Here is a 17,486-nt window from a genome sequence, read left to right on the forward strand (position 1 = left end):
CTTCCCAAGGAACTTCAGAACCAAATATCTGAGCCCAGAAGAGAAACACTCGTTCAACACGTTAAAACCTCAGTGGCCCGATGCTCCTCGCCCCACAAACACTACCTACCCAATGCTGCATTTTCCAAATTATTTCATATTTACACCAGCTACATTTTAAATTATTCCCTCCACATCTTCCCTCCTCCACCGGTTCACAGAGTTTTGGGTTCGATTCACATCCTGGCCCGATACACAATTCAGACCCAAATGGAAAATGTGCAGGTTTCATTTAAATCACTTTTCTGTACAAACACTAATTTCTATTCACATTCCTCCAGCTTCACTGGACGGGAACACTGAAACATCATGAAGTGAGAAACGGCAAGAGGAGGTCTTACGCGACCACTGTTTCATTTACGGTGAGTGTCACTTTAGAAACGTCTGGAGGAGGCGGGACTATGAAGTCAGTGTAACAAGCTGTAACAGAGCGCTGGGACTGGCCGTGAGAGGGGAGAGAGGGGAGAGAGGGGAGAGAGGGGAGAGAGGGGAGAGAGGGGAGAGAGGGGAGAGAGGGGAGAGAGGGGAGAGAGGGGAGAGAGGGGAGAGAGGGGAGAGAGGGGAGAGAGGGGAGAGAGGGGAGAGAGGGGAGAGAGGGGAGAGAGGGGAGAGAGGGGAGAGAGGGGAGAGAGGGGAGAGAGGGGAGAGAGAGAGAGGGAGGGGGAGGGAGAGAGATGACTGCAAGCTGCTGGCGGGTATTTTACTGAAACAAAGGGTTAAGTTTGATACTTTCCAATCCCCAAAGGATTGGGTTCATCAACGGCACATAATACATCGGATGTGTGACTGGTACTCGTATGATCCATACGTGGATTTTGTTGGGAGTATCCTGTGGCAATCACGTTTGTTGAACTTTACCTGGATCCGGGTGTGCTATGTGGTAACCACTTGTGCGAAGCAATATTCTGTGACTGTCATCGTGTGAGAGTTCTACGTGGATTTTTGAATGACTCGGCGGATAAGATCTTCGGCAACTCTTACTTCGACTTCCCCAGCGTGGATCCCGTGGAACTGCGTGATCCCCTCTCTCTACATTTTAACGTGGATTTACAAATATCTCCCCTCATCCATTCCTTGAATTGCTGAACCTTTCTACTCTGCCATCTTAAGACTTTAGTAAATGCTCCAGAGCTTGAATTTTTGGGAGCTATGCACATGCATAACACTGTTGACTTCTGTCTATTCCAGGCATGGGCAAACTACGGCCCGGGGGCCATATGCGGCTCGTTAAGCTTTTTAATCCGGCCCGCAGAACTTGATGAAATTATATTAATAAGCCTTGTTAACGTTTTTTCCCCGCAATTCTGGCATTTTCCCAATAGATGACGCACTCTATATACATTGACCTTTGTTGAGGTGCAGCGTATTACTCCACATTTGCGCTTTACACTTTGTTCGGCTCGACCTATTTGTGTGAACAGGCGTTCAGCGTCATGAACATCAACAAAGCCAGCCACAGATCCAAGTTAACTGACCAACACCTCAGATCCATCCTGAGAATCGCCACAACAAAACTAAATCCAGACTTTGATGCGCTGGCTAAAAAGGGAGACCATCAACACTGGTCCCACTGAAATTAAAAGTAAGTTTCTTCGTTGTGTTATGTAAAAAATGCATTTGAAAATATTTTTTTCAATAAGCCTTACATGTTACATGTCATTTCTGTCAAGTGATGGACATGAGTAGTGCGCAGGTGCACGTACGTTCTCAAAACAAAAAATATGCTCCAGATCAAATAACGCGCTCCGCATACTGGCGCACTGTCACTGTTCTGTCCTTGTGCTGGTCATTGTTGAGTTTTGACACAGGGGACAATTGAATAAGAAGGAGCAGGACAAGTGGACCTGCATCTCCTACCGTTTTTGAAATAAAGACAGTCAGGAGGAGAGTGATGATGATAATATCTTGAAGGATAAGAGAATTTTCAGTGCTTTAAAATAATAACTGTTACTATTAAAAAAGCTGTATTTTATTCATTTAATTTTCAGTGTTTTAAAAGTAATTTCAATAAATAGCTAAATACCATGGGACTTCAAAGACAGATATTTTGTTGTAATGCATTTGTTCATTTTCAATTGAAATTAAAGCACGTTTTCTACATATCCCATGATATTTTATTTTCTCTTATGAGGTGTATTACCAAAACACTCCGTCCATCTGCTCCTGGTCCGGCCCCCCTGTCAAATTTTAGAACCCTTTTTGGCCCACAGGTCAAAAAGTTTGCCCACCCCTGGTCTATTCCGTTTAATTTTCTATATTCTCAAGTAGATGCTAATAAAGACAGCGGTTTTAACATTAATCTCGGACTTCAACAGAATCAAGGGCTTTGCTTTCACTGGCCATTGAGGAGAAGAGTTCAGAACACCCTCAATCAACACATGAACAATAGATGTATCCGTCTGAAATTTGAAATTCTGAAAAGGGAACAGGCGTTTGCTGTACAGATCCCGCACCTTCGCTTTGAAGCAGGTGGCCATTGTTCTATAGACCTGTTCTTAATCTTTACTAAGCCTGTGGAAAATGTCAATCGTGCAAACAGTTAACAGAGAAAAACATGGAACATAGAAAACCTGCAGTACAATACAGGTCCTTCGGTAAACAACGTTGTGCCGAATGTAAACCTATCCTAGAAATTACTAGGGTTACCCATAACCCTCGATTTTTCTAAGCTCCATGTACCTATCCAAAAGTCTCTTAAAAGATCCTATCGTATCTGCCTCCACCATCGTTGCTGGCAGCCCATTACACCACTCATCACACTCTGTGTAGAAAAAGTTACACCTGACATCTCTTCTTACCGACTCCCAAGCACCTTAAACATGTGCCCTCTTGTGGCAGCCATTTCAGTCTTGAGAAAAAGCCTCTGACTATCTGCACGATCAATGCCTCTCACCATCGTATACATCTCTATATGGTCAACTCTCATCCTCTGTCGCTCCAAGGAGAAAAGGCCAAGTTCACTCAACCTGTTAAAGCATGTTCTCCAAACCAGGCAACATACTTGTAAATCTCCTCTGCACTCTTTCTATGATTTCCACATCCTTCCTGTAGTGGGGAGACCAGAACTGAGCACAGGGTCCTATATAGCTGCAATATTACTTCTTGGCTCCTAAATTCATTTCCACGATTGATGAAGGCCAATACACACCGAATGCCTTCTTAATCACGGAGTCAACCTGCGCAGCAGCTTTGAGCGTCCTATGGACTTCGACCCCAAGATCCTTCTGATCTTCCACAGGGCCATAAATCATACGATTAATACTATATTCTGCCATCATATTAGACCTACCAAAATGAACTATTTCACACTTAACTGGATTGAACTTCTTTTGGAACTTCTCAGCCCAGTTCTGCATCCTATCAATGTCCCACTGTAACCTCTGACAGACCCCCACACTATTCACAACACAGCCAACATTTGTGTCATCAGCAAACTTACTAACCCATTCCTCCACTTCCTCATCCAGGTCAATTATAAAAACTACGAAGAGTAAGGGTCCCAGAACAGATTCCTGAAACACACCACTGATCACCATGCAGAATATGACCCAGCTATAACCACTCTTTGCCTTCTGTGGGCAAGCCAGCTCTGGATCCACAAAGCAATGTCCCCTTGGATCCCATGCCTCCTTACTTTATCAATAAGCCTTGCATGGGGTACCTTACCAAATGCCTCGCTGAAATCCATATACACTACATCTACTGTTCTTACTTCAGAAATGTATTTAGTCACAACCTCAAAAAATTCTAACACTAGGAACAGAAAAAGCAAAGCTGCCAGAACTGGCTCAAAATAAACAAATATCTCCTTGATCGCTGATACAATTCAGAAACAACTTGTTGTTTGGAAATAAAGATCCAAAATAAATACCTGAAACTGAATTTTTCTTAAGTCAATTCCCCAAGAGTGTGAGAGCTTTCTGACAGTGTAAATACTGTGTACCGTTTCTTACAGATAATCCCGCCCACAACCCCACACATATCACATGTAACCATGGCAACACACAGAGTGCTGGGAGAACTCAGCAGGTTAGCTAGCATTTAAGGATGGGGGTAAGCAGTCGATGTTGTGGACCGTCCCTTCATCCGGACTGGACTGGATAGGGGAGGAGGGCAGATGATTGACTGATTTGGAAGGTGCGGCTTGTTGCTCTGTGAGACTCGGTGCTCAGGGACTGCGAGCATTCCACAGAACAGGGAGTGGCCGTTCCGCTGAAATCAAATCCAAACCAGTTCGACAAAACACTGTCATTCAAGTGTGAAGAAAGCTTAATATTGCATTTAACCCCTTCTTCTACAGGTAAGAGCAGTAGAACCAAAGGCACAATGCAAAGAACATTACTGGGCTCTCGAATGTCGACTGTACTATTTTCCATAGATGCTGCCTGGCTTGTAGAGTTCCTCCAGCATTTTGTGTCTGTTCATATGATGACCCCACCACTCCAGGGATCAGGCTGGTGAATCTTCATTGCACTCTCTATAACAAATACTCTCTAACCTCTTTGTTCATCCTCTATGGAATTAATTTCAATCTTCTGTAGCCCTGTGTTGCCCCAAACACTCACCTCCCACCCCTGTCACTATTTCCACCTTCCACCTCCCCCCTCACCTGGATCCACCTCTCACTCCCCAGCTCTTGCCCCATCCCCACCCCTCACCTCTTTTCTCTGACTATTTCCCATTCACTCTGTCCAGAGGGAGGGTCTCGGCCCGAAATGTTAACGGTCCATTTCCTTCCACCGATGCTGCCCGACCCACTGAGTTCCTCCGGCAGTTTGTTCTTTGAATGTCAAGCAACTGAAACTTTTTTACTAAGCTCCCAAGTGGAACCTTGGCAAATGCCTTGCTAAAATCCACGTAGGCAACATCCACTATCTTGTCTTTTATAAGAATGCTGAGACACGACCTACCAGGCACAATGCCACGCTGACCATCCTGGATCAGTCAATGTCTCTCCACATAGTCATATATCTGGTCCCTTAGAATAGCTTTCAATAACTTTCCCACTACTTACATCAGGATTCCCGGCCTCTCATTTGCTGGTTTATTTTTGGAGGTTTTCTGAAGCAGTGGAACAACATTTGCTATCTTCCAGTCTTGGGCTACCTCACGTTTCGCTACGGATGATTTAAATATCTCTGCTTGGGCCCTGCAATTTCTGCACTTGCCTCCACACCATCGTAGGGAGGACCTTGTCAAGTCATTGTCCCTAATGTGCTTTGAGACAGCAAATAACTCCTCCTCTCTAATCTGTATAGGGTCCATCTATTACATCGAGTCATTTTGCAGTATGGCCGTCCCTGTCCATATGAGAAAAGTTAAAATCACCTACCATCACAAATTATATTTCTACAACAGTCTGCAATCTTTCAGCAAATCTGCTCCGCTAAATCCCACAGACTTTTGGTGATCTGTAATACAACCCCATTAATGTGGTTGTATCATTCTAATACCTCAGTTCTGCCCATAAAGCCTCAGCAAAGGAATTCTCCTGTCCTTCCTGACTGAGCACTGCCGGGACATTTTCCTGGAGTACCAATGCACCCCTCCCCCATTTGATTCCACATGCACATACACATTTAAAACAATGGAAATACAGAGCAGCCAGTCCTGCCCCTCCTGCAACCAAGTCTCACAAATGGCTAAAATGTCATAATTCCACATGTTGATTCATGCCCTGAGCACATCTGACTTTCCTTTAATACTTCGTACATTGAAACATGCGCAGCTCAGAACATTAGTCGCATCATGGTTAGCCTGCGATTCCTGACTTTGTCTGCTGTCCTAACAACATCTGTTTGAGAAGATTTCTTCTGCTCGCACTCAGTAGAAACCACCCTGGAGAGTATTTGTAGCTGACGGAAATGATGTTGTTTCTCTTAATCCATTTGGACAGTAATTGTCTCGTTAACATGAACATGTCAGGACTCCCTACTCCCAATAAGTTCACAGCCGATCCCGACCAAAGCCGAGCCTTGCTCTAAACGCTGAATCGGTGTGCAGAATCATAGACAACACTTACCTCTGATGCTGTAACCGGCTGGCGTTCAGTGTGGTCCCAGCAAATCACAGTCCGACTTCCCCGGTGACCAACAATGGTCTTACAAAGACGTTCACACTCTGTACGGAGAGTTGAGTCTGAGCTGCTGCTCCCGAGGCCACTCGGCTGTGATGTGTCCGCCGCTCATTTCAGATGGACAGGGCCGGGTGAGCCGGGATGGAGCGGGACTGCCGCAGTCCGGGTCACATCAACTCTCATCGGCTCAGGACGGGTCTGACAGCGGGAGGAGGCAGGAGTGGGGTCAATGTAGCAACCCTAAAGAGGAAAACAAACAGGCTGCGTTAACCTTTCTGTCCGGATTTCCGTGTGGATCTCTCCTTTTCCTTTCATCCCAACCAGTGGGGAGGAGTTTCTCTGTTTAACTCAGCGAGTCCAGGGCTGCGAATTTGATCCAGTCCGGGTTCTGGGAAGGTCTGAGCTCCGCCCTTTATGTAAACAGGACTGCCCGGCGTAGGTTCGGACTCCCCATCCCTGGGAAACGCACACTGGTGAATGTGGCCAGGCATCAAGGGTTTACAGACTACACAAGGCTTGACTGTACCAATGATGCCCCCCTCCTTGGCACTCCAAACAATGCCTCGAAGCACACAACACAAGCCAGCCAGGAAAGCCACTACCCTCACAGCTGAGCTTCCAATGTCTGCAACAGCAAAGTTAATGAGGACTCTGGCCAGAAAGCATCCAGACTGAGCTCACAGAAAGAGTGTACATATGTGCGTTGTTGTCTTCACAGCTATCGTCAACACTTCACTCATCCAGGCTGCTGTTCCCATATGCTTTAAATCATCCACCATCATCCCTGTACCAAGGAACTCTACACATTCAGAACAAAGTGACCTGCTGCCCAGTGGAGCTGTTGCCGATCAGCATTAAGTGCTTTGAATGGCTGATAATGGCACAGATCAAAAATTCCAATCCTGGTTCACTGGACACTCACCAGTATGCTTACCGACTGAATTGCGAAGTGGCAGATGACGTTGCATCTGTCAATCCCCTTGGCCTGACATGCCTAACAAAGAGACAATTAGGTCAAAATGTTGTTTCTGGATTTCATTTCAGCATTCAACACTGCTGTCCCACAAACCTTGAACAAATTCCCACTGTTATGGTCTGGTCCAGTTCTTGATCAGGTTCGCGGACTCTGGATCTTGTAACCATCCCTCGTTTCACCCTTGAGCCCAATTAGTCACACGTGTGGATCACCTTGGCTTGTTTGGGCTCAAGGAGGTGCACCTGATGCCCATCGGCTGGCGGTATATTTAAGGGGCTCTGGGACTGAGTAGAGTTGAGGGGTTGTCCTGTTCATCCTGGCTTGGAGTATGCACCATTATAGATGAGTTCTGCGAGTGAGTCTGGAAGTCACCCTGGATCGAGCTCCTTTCCTATCCCTTGCCTCCGTCGGGTAAGCCAGGCCAGACTGCCATTGCTCCGTGGAGGGCTCTGCCCCTTCCTATCCCTCACCTCTGATGGGTTCTGCCCCGCGACTTCCCCAGGCCCCTGTGTTCCTGCTTGGGAGGTCTGGGCCCTGCCCAGGAGTTATGTGCCCACCCAGAGGACTCTGACCCTTCCTATCCCTCGCTGCCAATGGGTTGTGCCCCGCGACCTACCAAGGTGCCCCGTGACTTCCCCAGGCCCCCATGTTCCTGCCTGGGAGGTCCAAGCCCTGCCCAGGAGTTATGTGGCCTACCCAGAAGACTGCCCCTTCCTATCCCTCACCTTTGATGGGTTGTGCCCCGCGACTTCCCCAGGCCCCTGTGTTCCTGCTTGGGAGGTCTGGGCCGTGCCCAGGAGTTATGTGCCCACCCAGAGGACTCTGACCCTTCCTATCCCTCGCTGCCAATGGGTTGTGCCCCGCGACCTACCAAGGTGCCCCGTGACTTCCCCAGGCCCCTGTGTTCCTGCTTGGGAGTTATGTGCCCACCCAGAGGAATCTGACCCTTCCTGTCCCTCGCTGCCAATGGGTTGTGCCCCGCGACCTACCAAGGTGCCCCGTGACTTCCCCAGGCCCCCATGTTCCTGCCTGGGAGGCCCGGGACCTGCCCAGGAGCTATGCGGCCCACCCAGAGAACTCCAAGATCCTGCCTGAACCCCAGAATCACTTTAAACGCCACGTCCCTCACGCACACCACAGTCTCCACATCTTGTCTATCGTTCAGTTGTTCCCGTCCTGTCCCTAGTACCTCAGTGCCTGCATCCTGCATTTGGGTCCAGTCTCATGTCCTCTTATGACACCCACGCCTCTGTCTAAACACACCACTATGCAACTGGGTGGTGGACTTTCTAACCAACTGACGACAGACAGTCAGGGTGTACAACTGGTCCTCCCTTCCCATCATCGTCAACCTGTGAGACCCTCAGCCTTGTCATGAGACCATTGCTCTACACTCTGCTCACACACAGTTGCAAATCCAAACACCTGAACAAGGCCTACCTGTCATCAAGCACGTATCCACATAAAGCTGCTATGCCATAATATTATCAAGGTGATACACCCTGGTCAGGGACTGTTCGTCCCACTCACAATAGCCCATCAGGGAGAGGCGACATAACATCCACACCAGGACAATCAGCCTCAAAACAGTTATTTTCCCTAAACAGTAAACCTGATCAACACCTCCACTCTCACCAACCCACCCCTCCATACCCTCACCACTAATTTAACATTCCCTATCAGTCAACATATGTCCAGACACTCCTGTGCCTAACATCACTGTATGAGCAGACGATCAATATCAGTCTCCATTTGCCCAGACACTCCTGTGCCTAACATCACTTTATGGACATACAATCAATGTTTTTTTAAAGCAATCATACTGTATGAATTGTTTTTTTTTATTATTATGCTCTCTATCATTTTGTTTTTTTTCCTGTCCTGCTTCAGACCGAGAGTAACAATTGTTTTGTTCTCCTATACACCTGTGTACTGGAATGATATTAAACAATCTTGAATCTTGAACCCTGGGGAAAATACCACGACCAACCACATTATCTAATCTCTCTCTTGACTTTATAAACTCCTACAATGTCACCTCCATTCTCCTCGGGAATGAAGAGCCAGCTTGGCCAACCTCTCCCTATGACTGGGCCCTCTAGTCCAGGCAGCATCTTCAGCAATCTCTTCTGCACCATCTCTAGATTGATAATATCTTTCCTACAATAGCGTGAAAACACAACTGTACATAGTACTCTGTACATAATACCAACTATTTATATGACTACAATATATTGCCCACAATCCAAAATGTCAAGGCCAGAATGATTAAAGACTTTATTTCCAGCCTCTATACTTGCATGTCCACTTTCAGTGCACAGTACACATGTACTCCCAGGTCACTCTGTTCCTCAGCACTCCATGCCCTCCCATTCACTCTACCAGTCCCACCCTGGTCTGACTGTCCAAAATGCACCATCTTTTACTTGCCCACATGGAAAACCATTTGTCATTCCTCAGCCCCAAGGTCCCTTTGAAATTCAAAGTAACCTGTCGCAATATAAAGCAGACTCCCAAATATCGTGTCAAACTTGCTAACAATGCTACGTACATTCATATTCAAACCAATGGCATGAATAATGAATTATAAAGTCCTCAATTGTGCCACACACATTCCGATCATCACAGGCCTCCACTCGCTGGCTCCAAATTCAACCATCACCATCTGCTTCCTGTCATCGAGCCCGGTCTGAATCTACCTCTTCAGTTCCCAGTGAATCCCATGTCACCTAATCTTACAGATCAGCTGCCATGTGGAATCCTGTTACAGACTTTACCAAAGTTCAGGTGAATAACATCACTGCCCAATTTCACCCATCCCCGTAGTTACCTCTTCAAATATTTCCAGAATACTTGAGAGGTATGATATCCCTCTGGGTGGTGTAGTTGGTGATTTCCCCATAACCAGCTTCACTGCAGACTCAGGAAGTTCTGATCCCAGATGCAGAATTACCAACTTGTATGCTGCAAGTTCCATATCTTCAGAATCACCAGACCAATATTACAGTATAACCCACATACAGACTCCTCTGGGATGTTTTGCTGTTTGTAGAGTTTATCTATCTAGACTGAAGCGTGCACACTGTCAGTTCTATATTCTCAGTGACTCCATGCCAATATTATAACCCACACACAGACTCTCCTAGGACACGTTGGAATCAGCGATTTGCCGTGGTGTTCCTGCCATTTCCTATTCACAAACTAAGGCAGAACTGGAACCTAATGACCCTCTGCCTGGGCCAATGCTCAGGCTGGTTCACCGGACTGCAGATTGTGAGAGGATCCGGATACACTTCAGCTTGTCTCCAGCAGCTAAACTGAGCACGTTTGATCAGTATATCATTGTTGTGAGGAATCTCACCCTGCACAATTGGCTGCCATGTTTCCCACAGTGTAGCAGGAACAAAGTGGTTTTAAAGGAAATTCACAAAATAGAAAACAGTGGGAAGTCAGTGCACCAGGACACATCTGTGAAAGGAGAAATGGTGGATGACCCAATTTCAGAAATGGGTCTGTCCAAGATCCTGCCCGATCAGCTGAGCAATTCCAGTATTTTCTCCTTACTTTACATTTCCTCCAAAAGTAGTTTTTTTCCTTCTACTTGAATGCACAGATATTAATTGGTTGCAAAACGTTTGGGGCACCCCAAGCTGTTCAACAGATTTGTGTTAATGCCACCCCACTCCACCAATTTGTCAGTTTTCAGTTCCTTCTGACCCTGATGTAAACACATCCCACACAGTCAATGCTCACAGCATTCTTTCCTCCCACTATCACTCTGTTACATTTGCTCCCGAGGCCACTGTCTCTACCCTGAGAGGCGGTGAACACAGAGGGATAAAATGTGCATCTCTTCTTGCAGCTTTGGCTGGCTGTTACCCTGGAAGTGGAGGAAGTGACTCTCCAAAAATAAATGGAAAATGAAACACTGGACCTCTAACATAATATATTGAGATTATTATGATAAAGATTAACACTGCAATATTTTTAACAGTGGAACTAAAATTGACATGGCGGTGTCTACCCTGCCACGTGCTGTACAATTACGTGCTAACCACAATTAACCAAAAAAATACACAATTCCTGGAAAACAGTGAGGTAAAACATGAATGACAATAGGCAGTAAGTGCAGGAGTAGGCCATTCGGCCGTTCTAGCCAGCATCGCCATTGACTGTGATCATGGCTGATCATACATAATCACTACCCCGTTCCTGCCCTCTCCCCATATCCCTTGACCCCGCTATCTTCCACTTCGCAATGAAGACAAAAGTTAGAGGAAAGATTGCTGATAGATATCATTGAGCTGATGGGATACAGTCTGGACAAGACTGAACAAGGTGGGCAGGGAATGAGCAGAAAGAATCAGGTGGGAGAAGGGATCAAGAACAATCCCTGATGGTCCTCCAGCAAAACACAGGTACTGAATTAATAGTATATACTACTGTAGAAATGATTCTAAAATGACAACACTAGGACAAATAAGAACTGGCATCTACCCTTGCCCCTCAGCAAATTTCATCAACACACCATAAAACGTATCCCATCCGCATACCTCACACCTTCGTACAGCTGCTCTCTTCTTTTAGCTTCCAGAAACAGCAAAGAACTGAGGACACAGCTGAACACATCATGGAAACGAGCCTCCCCATGGAGTCGCTCTATACTTCCTGCAGCCTCAGTAAATCAGGCAACATAATCATCACTAATCAAATCTCACTGAGTTCTCTCAGGTCCTGTTGAATTTATTGCCAAGTGCACAAGTACGGGAAGGTACAGGTACAGAGAAACACTGAGTTGTGGCAGTATCACAGGCAAGTACATTCAGATAACACACGGAACATAAATTACACGATTCTCTGTCAGTAACAATATGTTTACGTTATCCTGCTAATAGGACTAGAACAACAGGGGCTGAGCGGCGGCTCATCTCAGACGGTTCGGTTTGAAGGTCTCAGAGCCCGGACCGACCCGGGCAGATTTTGTAAAGGAAGCGAGGCGAGGCCGCCAGTTCGGGGAAGTTCATCCCCTCCCCCTTCAGGATTCACCGACCACCCTGTGTTTCTCTCTCCCTCCCCACCCCCATCTTTTATTCTCCAGTTCTCTTGTTTGAATTCGGGACCTCCCCGCTCCGGACCTGTTTCAATACTCACCGAAAGGAAATTGTTGGTGTCGCCCCGCAGAGAATAATCCGTCCCTGGCTCCCTGCCCCAGGGGGCGAGGGTGGGAACCCCCTCCCGATCCCAATCCCACCGCCGACCAGCTTCAACAAAGAACGAAAAACAACACCGTCCTTCCCGCACTGAGCATGCGCGATGTCGCCAGCGCGTCACCAGGTAAGGGGGCGGGGCCTCGGAACCTGCCTGTCCAGGTAGACCCATTGTCTCAGATTGCTCCTGCCCCACCGAACTCATTTCTGCATACCTTGACACCGTCTTATACCCCCTTGTTCAATCCCTTCCCATGTATTTTCGTGACACTTCTCACAAACTTTTGGATTTTTTCAAAGATTTTAAGTTCCCTCGCCCCCACTGCTTTATTTTCACCATGGACGGTCAGTCCTCATATACCTCCATCCCCCACCAGGAAGGTCTCGAAGATCTCCGCTTCTTTTTGGATTCCAGACCTAACCTATTCCCCTCTACCACCAGTCTCCTCCGTCCAGCGGATTAGTTCTTACTCTCAATCATTTCTCCTTTGCCTCCTTCCACTTCTTCCAAACCAAGGGTGTAGCCATCGGCACCCGCACGGGTCCCAGTTATGCCTGCCTTTTTGTTGGCTTTGTGGAACAGCCCATGTTCCAAGTCTATACCGGTATCCATCCCCTTCTTTTCCTTCGCTGCATTGGCGCTGCCTCCTGCACGCATGCTGAGCTCGTTGACTTCATTAACTTTGCCTCCAACTTTCACCCTGCCCTCAAATTTATCTGGTCCATTTCCGACTCCTCCCTCCCCTTTCATTATCTTTCTGTCTCCATCTTTTGAGACGGCTTATCTACTATAAGCCTACAGACTGTCACAGCTACCTGGACTATTCCTCTTCCCACCCTGTCTCTTGCAAAAATGCAATCCCCTTCTCGCATTTCCTCCGTCTCCGTCGCATCTGCTCTCAGGATGAGGCTTTTCATTCCAGGACGAAGGAGATGTCTTCCTTTTTTAAACAAAGGCCTTCGTCCACCATCACCTCTGCTCTGAAACGCATCTCTCCCATTTCCAACTCCCATGCCCTCACCCCATCCGCCCGCCACCCCACTCGGGATAGGGTTCCCCTTGTCCTCACCTACCACCCCACCAGCCTCCAGGTCCAACGTATAATTCTCCGTAACTTCCGCCACCTCCAATGGGATCCCACTACCAAACACATCTTTCCCTTCCCCCCCACCTTTCTGCTTTCCGCAGAGATCGCTCCCGACGCGACTCCCTTGTCCCCCCATCCCTTCCCACCGATCTCCCTCCTGGCACTTATCCTTGCAAGCGGAACAACTTGGAAGGATCCAAGATGGCGACGCAGCTTGCAGCGGCCACTCCGGAGCTGATTATCGGTTATTTGTGAAGTGGGGTGCCGTGCGCAATCATAATCGATTGAAAACGGACGTGGACGTGCAGAGAAACACCGGGAAATCCCAGGAAGACCTTCTTCGTTGCTGCTGCTGTGAGGTCCGGGACTCTGCTGGGAAGAACAGGCCCCCAGTCCTCGGGGTCGCATTGGTGGGGCCGTCTTGATACACTCGGCAGAGGATGGTGCTCGGAGAAGCTGTGCCGGAGGGGATGGTCTTTGGCTCGGAGGTTCGACGGACTCGGCGCATTCGGTGAGTGCTGCGTCTGCGAGGCTGAGTCGGGCGGCGCCGTGGGGGCCAATAGCGGGGGTATTCCCTTCTGCCGCCGGCGTGGGATGGCGAGTCTGTCGGGACCCTGTGGAAACTGTGTGATGATTTCTTTTGACTTTACAGTCCTTTAACATCTTGGACTATTTTTACTGTGCCTATAGTCTGTTTTTTTTTAATCAATTATGCTATTGTTTGCACTGTTGTAACTATGTGGTTTTGTGCAGGTCTTGTAGCTTTAGTTTTTGGTCTTGTTTTGTCTGGTGGATTTGGAGCTCCTTTCCGGGGAACGCGCTAAGATGCTAGCCTGATATTAATACGCAGCAGCCTCTCCGGACTCTGGATTGGGGATTGCCAAACGGTATGTGGATTTTCTGGTGTACTCTGTTTTGTCCTGTGCTTTTGTGATATAATTCTGGAGAACATTGCCTCATTTTTTAACTCATTGCATTTGTGGTTTCTAAATGACATCAAACAATCTGAATCTGAAGTGTGTTACGAAGGTGAAGCAACTCTGAGGGGCCGAAGGGTACAAAGTAGCCCCCTCATTTTTTGAGAATCGCAAGATCGCTATTAATTCGAGTCTGGGACCCAGGAAATGAGAGAGAATCCTCAAGGTTTGGAATGTGTCCTGGCCCCAGCGAAACGGAGCCATTGATAACGACCATTGTCTCTGGGAGACGGAATTGTGTATTGAGTGCTGTACTATTCATTGAAGCCCTCAGGGAATGACCAGAGTGGGCTGGTTGAGGGATTGCATCATCCCAACCTGATTGACATCTGAGACCCCGTGAGTGGGGATAAAAGAGGGTCTGGGGAACAACCCCTTCAGACGCACCAGGAGAAACGCTAGGAATCCCGTGACAGCGTTTAATAGCGACAGCCGGTGGGGGGTTCGTGTGCGTCCTTTCCCTTGCCTGGGGTTGGCGGCCTCACCACGGAAGAACGGCTGTAGCTAAAGGAGAGGCCACAAGTGAACGGCCACACCCCAACGAGACTCCCGACGGATCGAAATCATAAAGGTTGGAAAACCCGTAGCGGTCACTGTTCCCATTCTATTCGTATTTCTCTCTCTCTCCAACAAAGTGCACCACAGCGACAACCAAAAGACGACAGCTTGTGGAACTTCAGTGAACTGTATATTTCCATTGGACAATTCGTTATCCCAGAGACAACGATAGAGCTTATTTCTTATTGATTATTAATATACCCGCACTTTTAGATTTAGTATTGACGACGTATATTATCTGTATATTTGCATTGATATTACTTTTGTGTATTTTTACTAATAAATACAGTTAAAAATAGTATCGTCAGACTTCAACAGACATCTCTATCTTTGCTGGTAAGTGACCCAGTTGCGGGGTTCGTAACAAGTGCTACACCTGCCCTTACACTTCCTCCCTCACCACCATTCAGGGCCCCAGACAGTCCTTCCAGGTGAGGCGACACTTCACCTGTGAGTCGGCCGGTGTGGTGTACTGCGTCCGGTGCTCCCGGTGTGGCCTTTTATATATTGGTGAGACCCGATGCAGACTGGGAGACCGTTTCACTGAACACCAACGCTCGGTCCGCCAGAAAAAGCAGGATCTCCCAGTGGCAGCACATTTTAATTCCACGTCCCATTCCCATTCTGATATGTCTATCCATGGCCTCCTGTACTGTCAAGATGAAGCCACACTCAGGTTGGAGGAACAACACCTTATATCAGGCTGGGTAGCCCCCAACCTGACGGCATGAACATTGACTTCTCTAACTTCCGTTAATGCCCCTCCTCCCCTTCTTACCCCATCCCTGACATATTTAGTTTTTTTGCCACCCTCCTCGTTTTTTTCTCTCTTTCTGCCCGTCACTCTGCCTGTTCTCCAACTCCCTCTGGTGCCCCCTCCCCCTTTCTTTCTCCCGAGGCCTCCCATCCCCTGATCCTTTCCCTTCTCCAGCTCTGTATCCCTTTCGCCAATCACCTTTCCAGCTCTTGGCTTCTCCCCACCCCCTCCGGTCTTCTCCTATCATTTCGCATTTTCCCCTCCCCTCGTACTTTCAAATCTCCTACTATCTTTCCTTTCAGTTAGTCCTGACGAAGGGTCTCGGCCCGAAACGTCGACAGAGCTTCTCCCTGTAGATGCTGCCTGGCCTGCTGTGTGCCAACGGCATTTTGTGTGTGTTGCAGATGCTGCGGATCCGCGGTAAAACGGGATCACGTGACGGGTGGAGGGTCTCCCACGTGACCTGGTGACTCCACTCCTCGCCCCTCACACGCTGCCCGACCTCCCCACCGCATTTCCCACATTATTCCCTATTTACACCGGGTACAGGTTTCACATTTTCCCTCCGTATATTCCCGTCCCATCCCTCCACCTCCCTGGGTTAGGGGCTACGGGTTCGAATCCCATTCCGATCCGACTAACATTTTAGATCCAAACCAGAATTGTGCAGGTTTCATGTAAATAAGTCGATGTTTATAAACACTAATTTGTATTCACATTCCTCCGGCCTCACTGGACAGGAACACTGAAACATTAAGTGAGAAACAGCAGTAGGTGGCCATTTAGCCCCTCTAACTATCAACAAGATGGCGGCTGCTCTCCCATCTCAGACACATGTTTCTGTCCGATCCTAATTTCCTCAATCCCTTCGGTCTCCACACATGAGTCAGCCTCTGTTTTACGTGGGGACGATCACCGAGTCTTCAACAACCTCTGTGGTGGGGATTTACAGACATTCACCACCCTCGGAGTGGAGGCATTTCCCCTCATCTCAGTCCCGGACAGACCACTCCTTTTTTCAGAGACTGTGATCCCTGGTTCAGCCGGTAATGATGTTGTACATTTCAATGTGTCTCAATCCTCGGTGCTCTAAATGAAAGGGTTAGCACATTTGATCTTTCTTCATATGATGAGCCCAGCACCCCAGGGATCAGTCTGGTGAATCTGCATTGCACTCTCTCTAACAAATACTCTCTAACCTCTTTGTTTATCCTCTGTGGAATTAATTACCATCTTCTGCAGCCCCGTGTTGCCCCAACCCCTCACCTCCCACCCCTGTCACTATTTCCACCTTCCCACCTCCCCCTCACCTGGATCCACCTCTCACTCCCCAGCTCTTGCCCCATCCCCACCCCTCACCTCTTTTCTCTGACTATTTCCCGTCCACTTTCAGTCCAGAGGGAGGGTCTCGGCCCGAAATGTTGACGGTCCATTTCCCTCCACAGATGCTGCCCGACCCACTGAGTTCCTCCGGCAGTTTGTTCTTTGGTCTGTATAACCCGTGTTAGTCTGGGGAGAGGGATTTTACACCATATTCCAGGTACAATCTCAATAAAGCACAAATAATTGTCACTTTGCCCGGACCATTGGCCTCGCTTGCAGGGCAACAGTCTGCCGGTGTTTGCCCCCAATGTGGTGAATCCCTCTGCTCGGCACCACCGTGGGCTCAGATATTTCCACAGATGAGCCCCTCCTGTCCCCACCGGGACAAACATCCTGTCCGCCCCCTCTCACACCATCTTCATCCTGTCAATAAAATCCCTCCCTCCCCGGGGAACCGGCATCAAACCGACGGGCCGAGCGGTCTC

The 17,486-nt window shown here is 48.1% G+C and overlaps 1 protein-coding gene across 1 annotated transcript in view; it reads right to left on the reverse strand.

The window, feature by feature from the left end:
- The window catches only part of LOC132390257 (NACHT, LRR and PYD domains-containing protein 3-like), a 32,769-nt gene extending 20,425 nt beyond the window's left edge, over positions 1–12,344 (reverse strand). The window contains exons 1-2 of the mRNA XM_059962865.1: positions 12,243–12,344; positions 7,038–7,109 (exon numbers count right to left, since the gene is read on the reverse strand). Of these exons, the coding sequence (XP_059818848.1) occupies positions 7,038–7,083 (46 nt within the window). The 5' untranslated portion in view covers positions 7,084–7,109; positions 12,243–12,344. The remainder of the gene's footprint in view (positions 1–7,037; positions 7,110–12,242) is intronic.
- Between the last annotated feature and the right edge of the window lie 5,142 nt (positions 12,345–17,486).

This window comes from Hypanus sabinus, unplaced genomic scaffold (genome assembly GCF_030144855.1).
Source record: "Hypanus sabinus isolate sHypSab1 unplaced genomic scaffold, sHypSab1.hap1 scaffold_821, whole genome shotgun sequence".
Lineage (NCBI taxonomy): Eukaryota > Metazoa > Chordata > Chondrichthyes > Myliobatiformes > Dasyatidae > Hypanus > Hypanus sabinus.